Source organism: Aphidius gifuensis, linkage group LG5, assembly GCF_014905175.1.
Source record: "Aphidius gifuensis isolate YNYX2018 linkage group LG5, ASM1490517v1, whole genome shotgun sequence".
Lineage (NCBI taxonomy): Eukaryota > Metazoa > Arthropoda > Insecta > Hymenoptera > Braconidae > Aphidius > Aphidius gifuensis.
In genome coordinates this window covers 16,839,655-16,859,939 of record NC_057792.1, presented here as the reverse complement: position 1 = coordinate 16,859,939, position 20,285 = coordinate 16,839,655, and the positions used below count along the sequence as shown (strand labels likewise).

Genomic DNA, 20,285 nt, shown 5'->3' with positions numbered 1-20,285 from the left:
AAAGTAATAATAAAATTAAAAAAAAAACCCATAAAGTTATTTAATGATTATTATATATTATTATTATATTTAAAGAAAAATAATGATTAATTACAAAATAAAACAATTCGACACAGTATCTTGAATAATTGTTTAAACTGTCAATGCCACATATTTTTAAAAATATTTGTTAAAAGAACAATGGAAGAATGTTGCTGTTAAAATCATAAATAAATAAATAAATAAAAAATTTAAGAATGTAGTGAGAATAAAAGTAAAGATGTCCAGTGAGTGATTCCCGAGGGCGTTGTTTAAATGCACACTCCATTCACAATAAGACTTCCATGGTCACACACAACTATTTAACAAATAAATAAATAAAACATATAAATAAATAAATAAAAAAAAAAAAAAGCTGTAAATACATGTTTTGTAATAAAACTTTTACAACTTGTATTTACTGTACCTCAACTACCTAAAATAAAATTTAAAAAATAAAAAAAAAAAAACCATTTAAAGATATATAAATAAATAATTTTAAATAAACACATATCCTTGACATTAAATTTTGAACTTGTCATAATAACGTCACTAAATTGAAATAATATCAACAATAATAATAAATATTTCAAGTTAAAAATAATAGTTGATATATTGATACAAGTTTAAACTCCATTTCGACAAACTCAAGAATAGTTCTTGATAGTTTTCTCAACCCGCATACATGTTCTAATATATATATATAAATTTTACTATGTATATATTTAAGTATAATTTACCCTCTAGCTTGAATGCCTGTTGCATATGCTTTAATGCTTTTGCCACTTGTAGACCTATTATTTCAGACTCGAGTCTCTTTTTTTCTTCTCTATTTTGTTGCTTAAAAACTAACACTATCTGTCTTTTCGTGCAATATATGTACGTAAATATATGCTGAGCTGAAAAATAATAATAAAAATAATAACACGTACCTATTTTATCTGTGTCATCATTAAAAATAAAAATTAACAACAGCATAGCTATCAAAATATTTTGCCTGATGGAATATCGATTCCGGAAAAGTACATCAATTATTTCGTAATACGCATCAAAGAGAATAATGATTATGAAGAAATCAATTGCCATTTTGAATAGTTGAATAAATTGTTGTTAATGGTAATGAACTAAAAAAAAATAATAATAATACAAAGTACATTAACGAAAATAAAAAATTAAATAATGGATATAAAATTTATATATATATATTTTTATAGTTTATTTAATTTTTTAAAATTTTTCTATTTTCTTAAGAGGTGTAGAGCCATTAAAGGATGCAAGTGCATTAACTTTATATATGCATGCAATGTTTGTAGCTGTCATGAATAGATTTATTTGTCTGTATGGATGGATTAGATCATGGATGAAAAGGTTATAACCATCAGGATAATATTGAAGAATATTTCTTTGTTGATGCCAGAAGCGTAACAACTGCATTCCACTTGAAACATCTTGTTTTTCTAGTCACTAGAATAAATATATATTTTTTTTTTTTTATTTCAACTTTTTTTACAAAGTTAAATTGTACACATAAAAATATATAATATTGACATAAAAAATATACATATAAATGGTTAATGATGTTATAAAAAAAAGTTCAACTATAAATCAGACATAAAAAAAAAATCAAATAAAAATTTATTTATTTATTTTTATGTTAATTTAATGGTAAATTGAGTGTTCACAATTATCGAGAAATAAAAATGTTGACTAAACTCATGGAGTGTCAGTCATTTGTGATAATATATATAAAATATTTAAAATTAAATTTGCAAATAAGTAATACAACTCAAAGAGACAATTTCATTGAATTTAATTTGCATATACATGTAAAATAAATTTGTTTTTTTTATTTATTTTGTCATGTTTATTGTTGGCTAATTTGCGCTGTTTATCAATTCGAGTTAATACATCAAAATATGATAAATAAATAAATAAATAAATATAAAATTCAATCAATTCCCTTTTAATATTAACAATAAAAAATAATATATTTACATCAATTTTATTATCGACTGCATGCACTTGTTATTCATTGAAATTATTATATAAAAACATTTTTTTTTTTTTATTTCTTTTGTGATCAAGAATAAAAATAGCTTTGGTGATTTAAATCTCTGGGAAATATGCAGAAAAGAAATGAGAATAATCGATGAATGGGTAAAAAAAAAAAACAAATATTCAAGTAAAACGAAAAAAAAAATTGCAGAAAAAATGAGCAGGAAACAAAAAAAAAGTTTTTTATTATCATAAAAAAAAATGATAACAATTGTGGAAGGTTGGTTGGTTGGATAGACATAGATTATAATATATATACAGATAGACATTGTCAATGTACAAGTGGCGATAGAAAAAAATAAATAAAAAAAAAATGACAGAGAAAGAGAATTATATTGTCAGATGGTTTTCAAGCCTCCAGTCTCAATCCAAATCACGTCGTCACCCAAAGTAATATATACAGTAGAAAAAAAAAAATAATAATAATAAAAATAAGATGTTGAAATAAGGACAAATGCAAGTTTTTCTTTGTACACGTAGCTGTGAATTGTTTGGTCAAAAAAGACTTGCACAAAATTGATATAGAGTGTCACTGTGTTTGTTGAAGATTTTCAATCGTAGATATTTTTTTTCCTCTTTTCAATAGACGACTTTTCAAAGGACAAAACCATTTTCTCTCTATATATATAACCCTTTTCTTTTCTTTACTTTACTTCTTTTTTATTTTTTTTATTTATTTTTCAGCCCGACAACACAACGCAGTTGGGTCCGGGTCAACATTGCTACACGACAAATAGGTGTATTACGTCTGTTTTGATGCAGAACCAATTTATTTGAGTGTATATACACTTGGTTGAATTTTATACCATCTTTTTACATCTCTCTTTCTTTTCTTTCTTTGATATACATATAATTTTTAAAATAGAAATTCTGTCTTTTATTTTTATTTATATAGAAAAATATATTTGTTTTTAATTAAATTAAATTAAATTAATTTGTAATTTAGCAAATTGACAAACTTTAAAATTTATTTATTTATTTATTTATTTGTATACATGAAAAGTTGATGCAAATTTACGGAGAAATTATTTGACATATGAAATTGAGAGAATCTTTTGAAATATATGTAGAATCGATTTTGATTAGAAACTCAAGATATCACTCGTCAAACGTAAATCCACTCTTCTGGATGATAGAAATTTCATCGCTTTAAATCTCGTTTTTTATTTTATTTTTTATACTCTTTATCTTTTTTTTTATTTTCATCCCTTTTTTTTTCATATATATTTTTATCTATCGCTATTTATATATGAAGAGAATTTAAGGGGGTGAAATTTGACAGGCAACTTTCTACTCGTTTATCGACAGCTATTTTCCAGCCATCCAATTTCTGATGTAATGAGAAGTTGAGAGTGAGATTTCAACGTAAATTCTTTCTATGTCCATCACTCTTAACATGACTCGTGTAAGAGATATTCAAATACAAAAAAAACAAAGAAAAATAGACAGTGATATACTGCAAGTATTTAGTGAGAAAATATGAAAATATTTCGTAAATATTTCGATTATTTCAAGCATTTTTTTTCGTGATGTATTAGTTGCAAAATATAAAATTTAGAATAATTATATTTTAGTGTTGTTTAAATACTAGAAGAATAATTTCATAAAATTTTTACTTAGAAATATGATGAGCTTTGGCAAAAAGTACCAAAAATATAAAACCCAAAAAAAATATGAAATGAAATAACTGTTTTATTTTTTAATTTATTTTTTATTCATTACTATTTTTCATAAAAAAAATCCAAGATGAGATTACATATGTATGTGACATTAATTTGTGTGTTTCATAAATTTTTTTGTGATACAGTATTCAACGAAACAGCACGTCCTGTAATTGTAAAAAAAAAAATATATAATGACCCAAGTGAGGAAAGGCGATTGTAATGATTTTTTTCTCTCTTCAAGTATATATCTATACGATTCCTCAATTTTAATTTCAATGATACAGCTGTTTTTATAACATACCAATGCGTATCTTGAATCGATTTTAGGATATACAGGATATATGTATAACAGTTTATTTTATATTTTACGATAAAAGTTTGTATTGGTAAGGGAAAATGGAAAGGGATTTGATAAATTACAGAAGGGGCGAAGGGGGAAATAAATAAAGAACGGAAATAATGATTTTAATAGAAGATAGTGTAAGTTGGAACATTGCCGAAATGGTTGCAGTGATATCTATACAATACGAGAATTCAAATGTGTTACTGAGGCAATTGACGTTATCGAGTTAATTGTAAATTGTTTCGATTTTCATGTCAAGCTTATTTTTATTTATTAAAATACCTTTTTTTTTTATTTTTTAAATAACACTTTGTGTGTTTACATATTTTTATTATATCATTTTTTTTTTTTTTCAATCACAAGATGTTTAAATTGAAGAAAAAAAAAAAATTACTTTGTCTATTTATTCGCAATCCAGTGAATTTAATAATATATATCTGCAACTTTCAACAACAGAGGCGCCTTTGTACAGTCTCACTTTATTATTCAATACTTATTTTTTATTAATTTTTTTTTTTTTTTTTTATTATTTTTCATCTTCTTTTGTTATAATTATTATCATTTTATTTATTTTTTTTCATTATGAAAGAGAAGAATATAAAGATAATATTTATGTTTATTTTATTAACTCGAAAATAAAAAGTATAAAAATTAACTGATAAAAAAAAATATATATATAATCATTGTGACAATAGACTGCATCGTTCAAACGTATCGAAATATTACCCCTTTTGGCATTTTTCCAAACAATTTTCATATATATAATATACATTTATTATTTTATTTTTTTTTGTTTTTAAATTTATTTTATTATCATTTTGTTGATATATGTTGAATTTAGTTATTTTATTTTTCATTCAACCGACTAAACAATGAAACAATTTCAGTCTGTGTTATTTTATTATTATTTTTTAGCATTTTATCTTTTTTTCAATTTTAAAATACCTCACATTTCATTCATCGAAAATAAATTCTCGTGTTTTCATATCATCTTGAAAATAATCAGTTTTAAAATTACTTGGCAAATATTTATTTAGTATTGATTTGTATATACCGAAAAATAAGAAAATAAATTTTTTATTTAAATTTTTTCATTGAAATTCTTAGCTCTCGTGTAATGTACGCATTTATAATATTAAGTTGATAATAATCAAGTTGGGATTATTCACACGGGTATAATATAAATTTGCCTGTCCAACAAACTGCTCCATAATGATAAGAAATTTTCGTTGTAATAAACACATATGAATTGTGTATGTAATATTTTATTTCATAATTTTTTTTTCTCTTTTTTTCTTATTAAAAATATGAAAAATGATTAAGAGATGTTTAATGCACGTTGATATCAACTAACAAACCTATGAAATAATGTTATATTCAACTTGTCAAATATTAAAATATAAAAATAATAAAAATATTTTCTTTAAAATTAGTCATGAAATAAAAATCAAATGTTAGTTTTTATTTTGTGAATATATTTCCTGATGGCTCGTTAAAGTTTGAACTACAAAAAGTGGGTTATCAGTCCTTTCATACAAATTACAGTCATTTGACAAGTCTTGTTACTTCTTGCAATGCATTAATGTCAAAATAAAAATTTACAAAATGCAATAAACTTGTCCTGATTAATCACTGACAAATAATAAATATAAAAACAGAAAAAAATTATTAAAATTATAATTTTCTAAATAATAAGTTGAAAATGTATTTTGATAACTCAATTCACAATTAATTATCCAATTACATGAGCCATAAATTTAAATTAGAATTATATACATATATACTTTTTTTTTTTTATTCCAATTAATTTAATTTAAAAAAAAAAAAAAATTAAATATATAAATTATTGTTAGTTGGTCTCTTGATAGTGATAATATTGTACATGAATAAATTAACAAACAAGTTTATTTAAGATATATTATAAAATGTACAAAGTTACTATAAAATTATAAATCAAGAAATCATGAAAGTTATTAGATTGGCAAAAGCCGAGAACGACATCTGCACATCGTCTAGAGAGTCATCACAGGTGCTTTGTTAAATAGCTAGTCTGGGAATATTCCCATTAAGTCATATGTATATACAGTTTCATTGTTATGCAATGGCTTATCACGAGCACGATTAGCGTACTCTCTTGCACATATATATGTATTAACTTTAAGGAATGATGGCATTGGCTATGTGTTGGCTTTCTAGACATAACTCGTCTTGTACAATTAGTAGAACAGTTACAATTATCCCATCCGTCAAATTAATCAATTTTTATTTATTTATAAATAATATATTTTCATTTAAATAAACATTTTTAAAACTAACAATTAAAATTAAATAAACAAAATTATTCATTTTTTTTTTTCTTTTATTTTCATCGACATAATAATTAAAAATTAATTATACATCTACAATAAAATCTATTAATAAAAAAAAATTTTTGTAAATAAAATTTAATTAAAAATATTCACATAATTTAAAAAATTCATAATTAAATATAAATTTTTTTTTTTTTTTTTGTGAGAATATATTTTTTTCATTTATAATTTGTTAATTATTTAATCAATGTTTGTATTTTAATATTTTTTTTTTTTTCTTTTTCAATATTATTTAAAAGATGTTTTTTATAGATATATGTATAATTATTATTGTAGATAAAGATGCGTGGAGTTGAATAACAAAATAAAAAATATTTGCAGTTGTGTTGGGTTTAAAATTGAGGGGCAATCATTTGCCATAAGTTGTGGTGGTTGTTGGTGGTAGATATTGATTAGATGGAATAACGCCTACACCGTTATCATTGCCACTTGTATTGCGGAAGATGCCATTGACATTTGTATTATACCCACCAACACCTGGTTGTACGTTGTAGCCAACACGACCTGTCAAACCATATAAAATCGCATTTATATTTATGAAGAAGAACTTGTAATGCAACATACTTACCTGACTATATATATTTCAAATCTTATTTTAGATATCAATATATTTACATCGAAATACAAAATTATTTCATATTATTTTTCTGCATATATTTTCAACTGATTGTTATTATTTTTTTATTTATTTCAAATTTAATAATCGAAAAAATTTCTATATGTAATTTTAGTTTTTTTTTTAGAATTTTTAATTGGAAGATTTTATTACAATAAAAAAAAAAAAATTCAGTTTTATATTTATCGGGTGACTTATAGTATTTTTTTTTTTTTTTTCTATTCTGCATACTCGTAGTAAACGTTAATGAAAATTGTCAATTTAATTTGCCTGACGTAAACAAAATTATACTACTTGTAAAAAAAAAAAAAATACATAAAAGGAAAAAATTTTAAATCTATTAAATGTATATCTCTACCATTAAAATTTAATTTAAATATAAAAAATATTAAGCATATTTTATGATAATTAAAATTTTAGAAATTAAAATTTTTAATCAATCTGAAGTTTTAATATTTCGAAAAAAAAAAAAAATAATAAATATATATACATGACAGATGGAGAGGAATATTTTGAAATATTAAATTTTTAAAATAAAAATAACAAAAACAAAGAGTAAAAATAATAGAACAAAAAAACAATAAATGAAAATATTAATAAATATTGTAATGACCTTGATAAGCAGCAGGTCCAAAACCAGGTTTATAATAGCCACCGTCTAGTCCATTGAATTGATAACCAGGTGGTCTTTGATATTGCGGTTGTCCTTCATATCGTACATCCGCATTGTAACCATTCACATCATCTGCTGTATACGTAACAACTTGTGTTCTTGTATCCGGCAAAAGTACTCGATATTCACCACGTACAACATTGCCATCACTACTCTCCTGTTGGCCATAATCGTTACCACTCGGAGGATCTCGCACCTCATATTGAAAACTATACGGACGTGGCTGTAAAGTTAAACAAAAATAAAAATAACAAAAACACAAAATCCGCATTAATAAAATAGAATAATAAATAAATACAATTTTTCATATGTACAAGTGAAATAAATTTACACATGATATCTGTGAAAAAATAATAGTACAATCGTGATGCACATTGAATATATATATGAAATAAAAATTCACTGTCATCAACCTATTCAAAATTTTCAAAAATAAAAAATATATACATCAACTGATATTTCATGTTTGATAATTTATCATCTAGCATTATTGTTGATACGATTTGTTGAATGATCAAATTATTATCACAGTTCAGTGGTAACACGATATACGCATGAATAAACATATCGTCAATATTCATTTTATCAAATGATGTCTTTTACATTTTAAATAATTTTGCATCAATTTAAATATATGCATTTTTTTAAAAAAATATATATAAAATTAAACAATATCAATAGATGCTTTTAAATAAATATATATAAAAAAATAAACTTACAGCATTATTTTCATCGTTGTAATATCTACGATATTGATCAGCATTATATCCAGGAGTGCCTGGAGCTGGATAATCAAGCCCATTGTTGAAAATATTTGATCTAGGATATGAACTTGTTCTTGTGTTATATCCAATACCACCATAACCAGGTATAGAATTTATATTGGATGAACGACTACCAAAATCAAAACCATTAACTGGTTTTATAAATCTACCATTTGAATTATAGGCATCAGTACTTCTAGTCGTATCAAGTACTGAACCAGTTGGTCTATTGTATTGATATCCGTTGTTTACAGCTTCTGGCAATAGACCACCTATCACACTGGTACTCATGGTACACCATAATGCCAGTAAAAAAAAAATTTCCTTAAATATTAGAAAAAAAAATATATATATTAGCTTTTTAAAATTAATTTTAACAATAATTAGATACACATTTATTCACTTGAAATTATTAAAAATTAATTTCACAAAATTAAACAATGACAAATAATTTATTTACTTGACACACAAATTATTGATTATTATTATTATAAAAATAAATGATTATATTAGTTTTGTAAAATAAAATTTTTTTTAATTGATATACAAACCTCTATCATATTGACTTGATATCAAAGAGTCAAGATAAACTGAAAATAATAAAATTCAACTGATGTTTATATACCTTGTTGGCTCTTCTCTTTGTTACAATTTTATAAACACTTTAAGTCAATCAAATTAATAACATTCGTGATAGTAAATTATATATTGAAAAATTATATTATTTTTAAGATATTTATTATCATCAATTTGTGGGTGTACGTGCTGTGTTATGATAATATTATTCCCTTCACTTGTTTAAATCATCTGTGTGTTAATATATATACATTTTGTTTTTTTTTTTTTATTTTTATAATAACAGCCACGTTCAATAATTGACTATGAAAACGTTTAATTTTCATCATCATTTTTAATTGATTGAGAGGTGTACGTGCATGATGATGCTGGAATCTTTGAATTTATTTTATTTGCTACCACCTATCACGCAAATTTAACTGCACCTTATTATTTTTCAATTTTATATATTTTTTTATTATTATTCAATGATGTTTATATGTAACAGATAATTGGAATAAATTACCTTCATATTATGTCGTAATAATTGTGCAAAATTTAATTATCAATAATCAACAATTAATCTTGATAAATTTATGAAAAATTTAATCAAGAAAAATTGAAAAATACAAATAAATCAAACTGTATTTTATTTTCAACTAATTTATAAAAAATTTTAATTTTTGTTGCAGATTATATGAGAGCCAATCATCAATTGCAGCATTGGTAAGTTTAAAAAAATTTATCTATTTTATTTCAATTCTCAAATGACCAAACTTTTTTTCCTGTGTATCATTTAAATTATTTACCGTCAATATTCAAGTCGTTTGTAATTAACTTGCGTTTAATTAGCAGTGTGGTTAATTAATTATTTTCACTACTTTCAATCATTTCAATTATACCCTGACAAATTTTCAAGTAATTAAAAAATTTTTCCATTTTAACGCAACAAATTAATAGCAAATTTATGTACAAGAAGGACATGACCTTGGTGTGGGTTAATTAATTTTTTTTTCATTAAATAATTATCAATTAAGAATGTAGAAAAATAAAATTATCATGCACGATATCAATTAGTTGTAAATATAAAAAAAATATACATAAACAATTTAAAAATAATTATCATTTGCAAAATTGAAAAGAAAAAATTTATAAAATAATATATATAAACAAATATAAGAAGCGTAATTTTATATTTTTTTTTTTTTTTTATTTTTCAAATTGATGATGAGAGTGAGAAAAAAAAATCAATAGGATTCTGTTGGATCATTCTGGAGATCCGAGTTACGTAAAATATCTATATATAATATTTTCCTATCAGCCAGCTGTGCTCCATCAGATGAGATGATTTAACCTCCTTGCTCTTACACTTTAGTAGTTTTTTTTATATCCTATATTTTTTTTTGCTTAACCATTTTTTTTTGTAGTATATATTTTTTTCATCATTGGTTCATCCTTATCCCACGCGTTCTAGCTTCATTATTGGAATTCTAAAGCGAGTACTGAATTCATCATAACTAGATCGTGCTGTAATTGCACGATTGCTTAGATAGAAATTTTTTTTTTTCAATTATTTATGTGTACAAAATAATAGTTTATCTTTTTAAAAAAAAAATTCAAACTTGTATTTATGGTTTAAAAATTAAATTTTGATATAAATGAATAGGCAATTTTCGGTGCAACTTTCGATGTCTGCCTGAAATAATTTTTCGAATTGAAGATGTTGTAAGATTATTTTTCGAATAATTAAATTAGATTGAAAGCGCACTATAGAAAAAGTTATTTAACTTTTCATAGGAATTATTTAAAAAATAGTTAATAAAGTTGACAAATAAGTTAATGAATTAATCGAGTTTGATTAAAAGCAACTTTGAAAACTCAAATGATGATGGTGCATTACTTTGTAAATTTAACTGTGGTTGCTCTTCTCGCCTTTACAAATGTTCTCGTGTTTGCATAGAAAACATTAGTCGTTGTTCTCACATTTGTTCATGTATATATTTCTTTCATGAGTTTTTAGCATTCATTTGGAAGTCTAATGGTAAATTTAACTCTTTAATATTATACTTTCATATAAAAAAAAATAAAATAAATATGCGTTTATACATACGTGTTTATAATGATAGTATTATAGTGTATATATTTTTGAGCTTCATTGTTACTAAAATAGATAATAAATGAGAGAAAAAACGAAAAGAAAAATATACACCAGTGATACACCAAGCTGGATCTTCGTGCTTAATTTAATAGTATAAAAAAAATTTCTTTTTATTCTTAATTTATTTATTTAAAACTTGATGTATTTTTTATTTCTCATTAAAACCATAACGTACTATTCACGCAGTAAAATAATTGGCCGCAAACTAGCAAACATACAACATCAATGCTGCATCATTTGCAAAAAAAATTTTCATTTTCTATATGCATTATAAAAAATGTATTTTTCTTTTTTGGTTTTCATATATTTTTATAATATTACCTTTTATGCTCATTGGTTATTTTTAATTGGATGTTAAATTGTGGTTTAAGCAAGAAATTCAAGCTTTTGATTAAATTGTGGTTCGTCTTCACTCTTCAGTATCTCATCGGTTAATATCAAAAGTCAGATTATTTATAAGCTATATATATGTGAAGCAAGAATTTATTAATTAATCAACAATTAATTTTGAAATATTTTCCTTTGTTGCTTTTGGTATTTATCTTTTCATGTGTTATTAATTAATTTGCACTTTGTTACATTATTTATATTGTGGAAAATATTATTAATGAATTCCTGTTTTTTTTATTATTATTTACTTTGAAGTATGCAAGTTTATTTAATTATATTTTTTTTTCTAAATGTTGTTCAATCTTATTAAGAAGAGTAAATTTAATTTATATATGGAAAACCAAGTAAATACTTGTCAACCGACCTCTCGTAATTTTCTCACCTCAATTGAGTATGTATCTTTGAATTTACTTTGACTGTAAACACACATTTCAGAAGCACGTATAGGATTTTTTTATTTTTTTTTAAATTTTATTTTCTACCTGATGTGTATTCACTTTACGTTGATTTCCGAGTTTTTTTTTTATTTTTCATATTACGCATGTACATCAAGGAATCAAATTAATTTTTTTTTTTTTTTCATTTCTGTGTTTATTCTGATACTTCAAAGAACCACATAAAATTGTATACAGATGTAATTTGCAGGTTTTTAAAACCGTAACGAACCGCGTAATGCATAGAGTTGATTCTGACATAAATATATATATTTTTTTTTTTTGCTATTTGCATTTACTTTATAATATAATTTTCTTTTCCGTTAAATTGGCAATTTTAATAAATAATTTTTTCATTTAAAAAAAATAATTAATTAACAGTTGAATAAAAAATTTAAATAGAATATAATTTATTTTTTATTTTAACATTTTTTTTCAATATGAAAAATAAAAAAATTCAAATGTAAAAAAAAAAGCAAAAGAAATTTGATATTGTAAAATTTATTTTAAATTAAATTCTTGAATTTTATTTTCATTTTTTTTTTGTATTCAATGAGCTACATAAATTCAATAAACTATTGATATATTTTTTTTTTTTAAATTTGTAGAGTCTGTAAAATTAAATGTTGTAATAAAAATAATAAAAATAATAATTTATCAGACAAAAGTAATATAAATTTTTGAATAATAAAATTAATAGTTAAATCAATAATTATTATGGTTATCTCGTGAATTTATAATACATCATTTAATTTTTAAACCTCAAAAGAACAAAAATTTATCAAGTAATCGTGAGTTGAATTTAGTTCACGCAAATGTTACTAATTTTCTATTAAATGGATATCACGAAATACCGATTGATGAAACTACCATCAATAAAAAATATATATACCGAGATGTTGATCTAACTAAATCATGCAATTAATAATTATCATAATTATCAAAAGATTATTCAACTTGTCTATTTAACTCAAAATTATTTATCTCTAAATTTTCAAACAATTGCTAATCTCTTTTTTTTTATCTATCGATTTTAATTCAACTTAAAAATTCAAAACCATCAGTAAAATTGAAAGAGAATATTTTATTTATATCACATTATATTGTAAAATTGAAAATAGAAGTAAAAAAAAAAAAAGAAACATATGAACATTTTACAATTGGAAACGAGACGACTCGTCCAAATCTCGCATTGAAAATTGACGTGAAACATCTCATGAATATAAAATTGCAATTTTACATTGTCAGATAAAATTTTTTACGAATAAAGAAAAGCGTGAAATACACATCAGAACACAGTATAAATTTTTTATTTGTTATAATATTAGCAAATAAATAAATAAATTTGATTTAAAATAAAAAAAAATAAAAAATACAAAATAAAAATAGCTTTATTGATTTATTTTAAGTATATAAAAAATAATACAATTTTTCTTGATTAAATTAATATATAAATTATTTAATTTTTGTGGTACATATACAGTTTAAAGTTTGAATCTTGATATTGAAATTTTAGTGACCCTTTGCACGCTTGCATAGTTACCTTGGTCAGTTGTATTACGACTAGAGGGATATTATACGGTTTTCCAGACGGCCAATAAATTGCATTCGTGCTGTTAGAAAAGAGAGCAAGACTTAAACATAGAGAAAGATGAAAATGTCACCGTTTATGTGATACGCTATAGCACCCGTAATACCCAAAGGAGATCGAAACCCAGAGAGTTTGCTACTCGGCATTTCTAATACCTTCAACATGCTTCATAGAAAATATTATATATACTAAATATAATATACACCATTCAGCAAACTTGCTTAAATTCAACTTTTCAAAAACACTTAATTTTATAACTATATATATAACTATTTTCATTAACAAAACTTTTATATAAATTATTTTTTAATTTCTTTTTTTTATGATGATGTTTATTGTTTTTATTTATTTTTTATTGCAACTTTAACGATCAAATAAAAATACTCAAATTTAGATTGATATATATACTTGAACCATCAGACCAATTAACAATTATATAATTTTTTTTTTTTTAAATATATAAATAAGTAAACATATAAATCATAGTTATTAATTTTTTTTCATGTTTATTTTATTAAAAAAATTATTACATATATATTAACTGTACATACTAATTTGTAAAATTACTATGAGCCCCAAGCTTTTGCCACACCTTGAGTACTTTTTAATCCTAAGATAATTAAATTATATACAGTACAAGTACAAAATAAAGTACTCAAAGTAAATTGCCAAGATTACAGAAGAAAAAAATTAAAATTAAAATAAAAACACATATTGGCCCTCCTTAAAACCTCCATTAAAATATATGTATATTATAAAAACTATTAACTTGAGTCAAATAATATATATTATTTTTTGTTTAGTTAATTAAAAATTTCCAAGAAATAAAAAATAATAAAAACATTAAGTGGATGTATTTGTTTAATAATGAATAATTCAGTGGAAGTCTGGGGTACCATAGGTTGGTCTGGGTGTTGAATACGTGTTGGAACTTCCATAGCCATTATTATAGTTGTCTGAATTACTTTGATACTGGTAGTTGTTATTGTTGTTGTTGTTGTAATTACCATTGTTTCCTTGATAATTATTATAATTGCCTGAAATATAATTTTTTTTTAAAAATATATATCAATGCAATTTAAATTGTTCCACTCAAAAGATATTAATTTCATTTTTAAAATTAATTTTATTTATTAATTTACCTTGATTGTAATTATAACCATTGTTATTATTATAATTATTGTTATATCCGTTGTTGTTGTTGTAGCCATTGTTGTTATTGTAGCCATTATTATTGTTGTAGCCATTGTTGTTGTATCCATTGTTGTTGTTATATTGATCTGGATAAACTGCTTCTCCTTCGTATCGAACATCTTTTATCATTATTAAAAAAAAAAAAAGATATATAATTAATTTAAAATTCAATATAATTTAAGTTGGATATAATTTATTTATTTATTTATGTTTCAATTTGTTTTATAATTTACCAGCATGAAAACCTGTTCGCCAGTCTGCGGTGTATGTTACTGAGTAAAAAATTATAAAATTAATTTTAAATTATTGTATTAATGATTTTATTTAAAAAAAAAAAAAGTAAATTGCTTACCAATTTGTGTTCTTCCATCAGGAAGTTGAACACGATATTCACCACGTACAGTTTCACCATCACTTGTCTCACTTCTTCCAAAATCATTTCCAGTTGCTGAATCCTTAACAGCATATCCAAATTCGTAGGATTTTGGCTGAAATTTAGAGTACGATAATAATATAAATAAATTTACAAGAATACATTTTTTAAATGGTTTTTTTTTAGTCAAGATTTTCTAAACTTTTGTGAGAAGAATACAAAGTGAGCATTGATTTTACCCTCCAAGATTTTTATTTTTTTTTTTTTATCTGCGTTTTTATTCTTAGTTCTGCTCCACTTAATTTTCTTTTTTTTTTTTTTTTTTCTTTTACCGTTGTGTGTTTTGTGCACATCGCTTGATGGGGAGATTGTGATTTTAACATTATTGTTTTTATTTTATTTTTTTTTCTCAGGCGAGATTTCAAGCGATTAAGCTTTAACGATCATCGCTTGTTATTGCCATTGGGGAGGCTTGCAGTCGTGACTGCTAATGTTACGAATCATTGTTACTACTAACTATTTTAAAATAAAAAAAAATAAAAAAAACCCATTTCCCATAGTATATATACATCTAAATATTACATACAACTCTATTCTACTAGAAAAAAAAAAAACCATCTACAAAAAACTACAAAGTCAAAATGAAATTTAAAAAAAAAAAAAAAAAATCTAAACTCTAATAATATTAACGATTATTATCGTTGACATTCTGTAGAATAATGAAAAATAAAAAATAATTTTAAACTGTTATTTTGTCTCGTAAAAAAATACCCTTCTCGAAAAGAAAAAAAAAACAAAACAATTTTTTTATTTTTTAATCTACTAATGCTGTATTTTTTTTCCCCCAATAATATAATTGATAAATTAATTAAATAAAATTTTAGCTACTTGGAGAAATTAAACATCAAATTAAATTATATTCAGCAAATTAATTTTCAATATAAATTATTTAGCATTAAAATGATAACTCATAAATAATACATATCTCGTTAATATCATCAATAACCGATTGCATAAAGTAATTATCGATATTCCCTGGATAGTTTGTTTGTCAGTCGTTCAGTCGTTGCGTGTATACATATACCACGTTGCATATGTTGAATATCGTTGATATCAAACCACGTTTAAATACAAAATTAATATCAATATACAAACGCGAATGATTGATATACATGCATTGATATGCGCGCATGTATATTTGCAGTATGTACAATGTTAAAACATCAGTGGAGATTGTACAGTAATGAAACTGTCGAAATAGTTTGTTGTTGGTTGTATATACCTGATTGTCGATGTAATCCTGTTGCTCATCATGATGATGGTGGTCTGATCCAAGTGGTGTACCATAGCTATTTGTAACGCCTCCCTGAAGTTCGTGATTGTTGCTTACTGGCAAATTTTCTGGTACACCATACTGGCTACTTAATGGTGGCTCGCAATAAACTACCCCTAGACTAATCATCAACGTCAGCGTTATCTATATTAGACAGCAAATTTAAAAATATATAAAATATAAATTTCATATAAAATTTAATTAATATTAAATAATAGTTTTTTTTTTTTTCTAAATCTTTTTATTTGAAAATTTAATAAATAATCGGATCACAGATAATTTTTTTTTATTCATTTTATTTACACTGCAGTTTATCACATGTATAGAGAAAAAAATAATTTAAAAAAAAATTGTAACAATTTTTTTATCTATTATTTATTTTTAATAAAGTTTTTATTATTTTTTTTTTTTTTGATAATAAAAATAAAATTTCTTTTATATAAATTTAATAAAAATATAAATAAAATCGGCAGTTACCTGTCGCACAAATAAATTCATACTTCAAAGTAATATCAAACACTTTACACAAAAGTTTGAATAAAGAATAAATCCTCAAGATTTTGATGATGATTTTATATTGAACCTGCAGTCAATGATAAATGTAACACTGTGTTTCCTGTTTATTTGTGCGCTCATACATATATACTCAGTCTATATTGTATGATCCCTACCCCAAACCTGTGCCCCTCTTATTCTTTTTTTATTTCATCTTATTTATTTTTATTATACTTGAAGCGCAACACTAGCACGAGTTTGTGTGGTAGCGTTGAGGAGGTCTTCAAGACATCACATCTAGACAGGTAAAAGATCAAAAAAAAAAGATAAAAATAAAAAAAATACGTGCGCGTACACATTTCACACACATCATGATTTTACTAGAGTGGGATAAAAACAGCAGGAGCTGTAACGAAAAAAAAAATAAAAAAATATATAAGAATAAATCTGCAAATTGTAGCGAAATACCGGAATGATGTGGTAAAAGAAGGGATCAAATGTGTGGAAAGCCTACGCTTTATTTAATTTCATTGTTTCACACGCGTGCACATCACACATGTAATTTTAAAAGTTGAAAAAAAAAAAACAATATACATATAGTTAATATTTACGCATGTATTATTATTGCTCTCATTTTGTTATTTAGATATATCTTCTTCATGTATATCGTTCATTCTCTTAAGACAGTAACAAGTGAAAGCGCTAGTTACCTCACATCGTGGGATATCAAAATTGCAATATTCTAAACTCGTCTTCTATATTAAATTTGCTCTCATTTTATGATTTTTTATGTTTTTTTTTTTTTTCTCATATCTCTATCTTTTACTATCTCAATATATATATTTTCCATTTTTACTTATCTAATTTATACTCTCACTCTCATTATCATCATCATAAAATATTTTTTTTATCTTTATTAATTTTTTTCATATACATTATAACAAAATTAAATTTATAATAATTTTTTTCATTCAACCATATTTATTTAATTAATTAAAATTAATTATTGTTATTATTTTTCTACCGTGTTATTCATCTTCATCATTATCTTATTTATTTTGAGCTTATATTCACAATATTTCATTGTATAAATTTATGCAACAAACATGTATATAACTCCAGACTCTTGTCTTGAGATCACCGTGTTAATTAGCTCAGTATATACACACATCTTGTTATACATGTAGACATGTCAAGTTATGGACATTTGCCTGTGGCATACCCTCAAAGACAGACTATACGTACATATGATGGGGGAGTTGGATTGACACTTGCATTAACCCCAAACTTACACGCGTCTTATACTCATATTTAAATCATTTGAATAACGAGAGACATCACTCGACCCCAATTCAATTTTTATTATTATCATTATTATTGTTGCTTTTTTTTTATTCATTTTTGATTTATATATTCCCCTTTATCAAGATCTGTATGAATATATATTTTTAATGCAAAGTCACTCGCTGTATATCCGTGACGAGTTATCATTTTTTTTTTTTTAAATTTCATTTTCAATCTGTTCTTTTGTATATATATTTTTAAACAAAAAAAAAAAATATATATATATATGTGATGCAAGTTGATGGGCACACGTTCCGTTTACAATAATTCGTGAATTATTATTACGTATAATTTAATTGTGTGTGTGTGTTTGTGTACAATGGCATGTGTGATTTTATTTCTCGGTCACCAAGATTATAACCATAGTTGGCAAGATGAGATTGTTGTTAAAAATAATTATGAAATAAATATTGAGCAATATATTCTAGCACAATGAATAAATATATATAACATATTTTGTATATATAACAGTGGGTGTGTGAGAAAAAAAAAAATATGATGCGCTTTAACCAATTGCTTCTAAAACTAGTACAAGAGAAAAGTTAATACCGTCAAATTTAAAATGAGAGAGATAATAATCAAACAAAAAAAAAAAAAATAAGCCAGGGTGATACCAAGCGAGTTAATCGGTTTCTTTCCCCTTCTACCAACTGCTTGCCAACACAATTATCATCATCATCATTATCATCATCAGCGAGAATAACAGTGAAAGTAAAATTCATTTAAATATACGCGAATAGACAATCTTTTCAAACGTTTCGTCTTCGTATTTTATGGATATCGTTCAATTACATTAATCATTAACAAAAAAAAAAAATAATTAAGATAATAAAATTTAAAAAAGAAAAATGGATCTAGTTTGTTAAGAGTTATACGATATAATTAGTAAAACGATTAGTACCAGTCATGATCGACTTTGAAATAACCAATTATCATTATTATAATAGTTTTGTGATAGTTGGTGATAGTCCAAACAATTGTATAAATGATAACACTTTAGTTTGTACTTTGATTATGGCTTTTACTTTGTTTGTTAAATAGACAGTTGTTATTTCAGTTGTATATACACTTTATATATATATATATTAATGAAAATGACACATACACATATTATAATATAATCTTCATTTTCAAAGTGTTTAAATTGTAGATTTATCAAATTGTTTAGTGGCAAATGTAACTTGTATAATTTTTACTTAAATGTATGATAATTTATACATATAGATGATGATGATGATAATAATGGTAGTGTTGGTGGTCGTAGTGGTGATGGTGTATGTGTAATATACAAAAGTAAAAGAATTTCTAACATCACCATCCCTATATATCCAAATGGTTTAACAGCCAACAATAAGTCCAGGAAGTCGCGTTAAACCGCATCACCAGAAAGAAAGGGAAAAATAAAAATGAAAAGTTTATATTTTGTGTGTGTAGTGTGTGTGTTTATATTCATATATGTAAATGTTTAGAGGAATGAAGAGGGTTGTGGTGTTTTGTCTTCCTCTTCACATACCGTATAGTACTTATATATACTATTCTCGACTATACACCAAGATACAATCTTGCAACTGAGTAGGAAAACAGAGGTTTCAAGGGGGTTAAGAGGGTGAGGCTTTTCCTGCAAGTACTATCGCAACTTCAAGGACCTCAGTGAAACTCTTAACTGGCAACTTCCCCTTTCTTTATATATATTATATATTTTTTTTATCTTTCTTTTTTTCTTTCTTTCTCTTTTTTTTTTTTAACCTCAAATCCTCTCTTTAGAATGACCTCTTTCTTCTCACATTCTATACTTATTTTACCATCTCACTTTGCCTTACTTCAACCCTCGTAAAAAATAAAAAATAAAATAAAAAAAAAAAATATCTCACGCAAGCACCAACTTTTGTCGTTTCTATATACGATGGGATGACCTT

The 20,285-nt window shown here is 24.0% G+C and overlaps 2 protein-coding genes across 2 annotated transcripts; both read right to left on the bottom strand.

Annotated features, from left to right (window-relative positions):
* Window positions 1-6,764: 6,764 nt before the first annotated feature.
* On the bottom strand, window positions 6,765-9,161 carry LOC122857962 (pro-resilin-like). The gene is made up of 4 exons (XM_044160541.1): window positions 9,054-9,161; window positions 8,458-8,826; window positions 7,679-7,961; window positions 6,765-6,953 (listed from the first exon to the last, which is right to left on the bottom strand). The coding sequence occupies exons 1-4, from the start codon at window positions 9,060-9,062 to the stop codon at window positions 6,799-6,801; spliced, it is 816 nt and encodes a 271-aa protein (XP_044016476.1). The 5' UTR covers window positions 9,063-9,161; the 3' UTR covers window positions 6,765-6,798.
* A 5,045-nt stretch (window positions 9,162-14,206) lies between these two features.
* On the bottom strand, window positions 14,207-17,165 carry LOC122857961 (probable serine/threonine-protein kinase clkA). Its single transcript, XM_044160540.1, has 6 exons — window positions 17,008-17,165; window positions 16,480-16,674; window positions 15,177-15,312; window positions 15,058-15,096; window positions 14,773-14,943; window positions 14,207-14,667 (listed from the first exon to the last, which is right to left on the bottom strand). The coding sequence occupies exons 1-6, from the start codon at window positions 17,026-17,028 to the stop codon at window positions 14,507-14,509; spliced, it is 723 nt and encodes a 240-aa protein (XP_044016475.1). The 5' UTR covers window positions 17,029-17,165; the 3' UTR covers window positions 14,207-14,506.
* Between the last annotated feature and the right edge of the window lie 3,120 nt (window positions 17,166-20,285).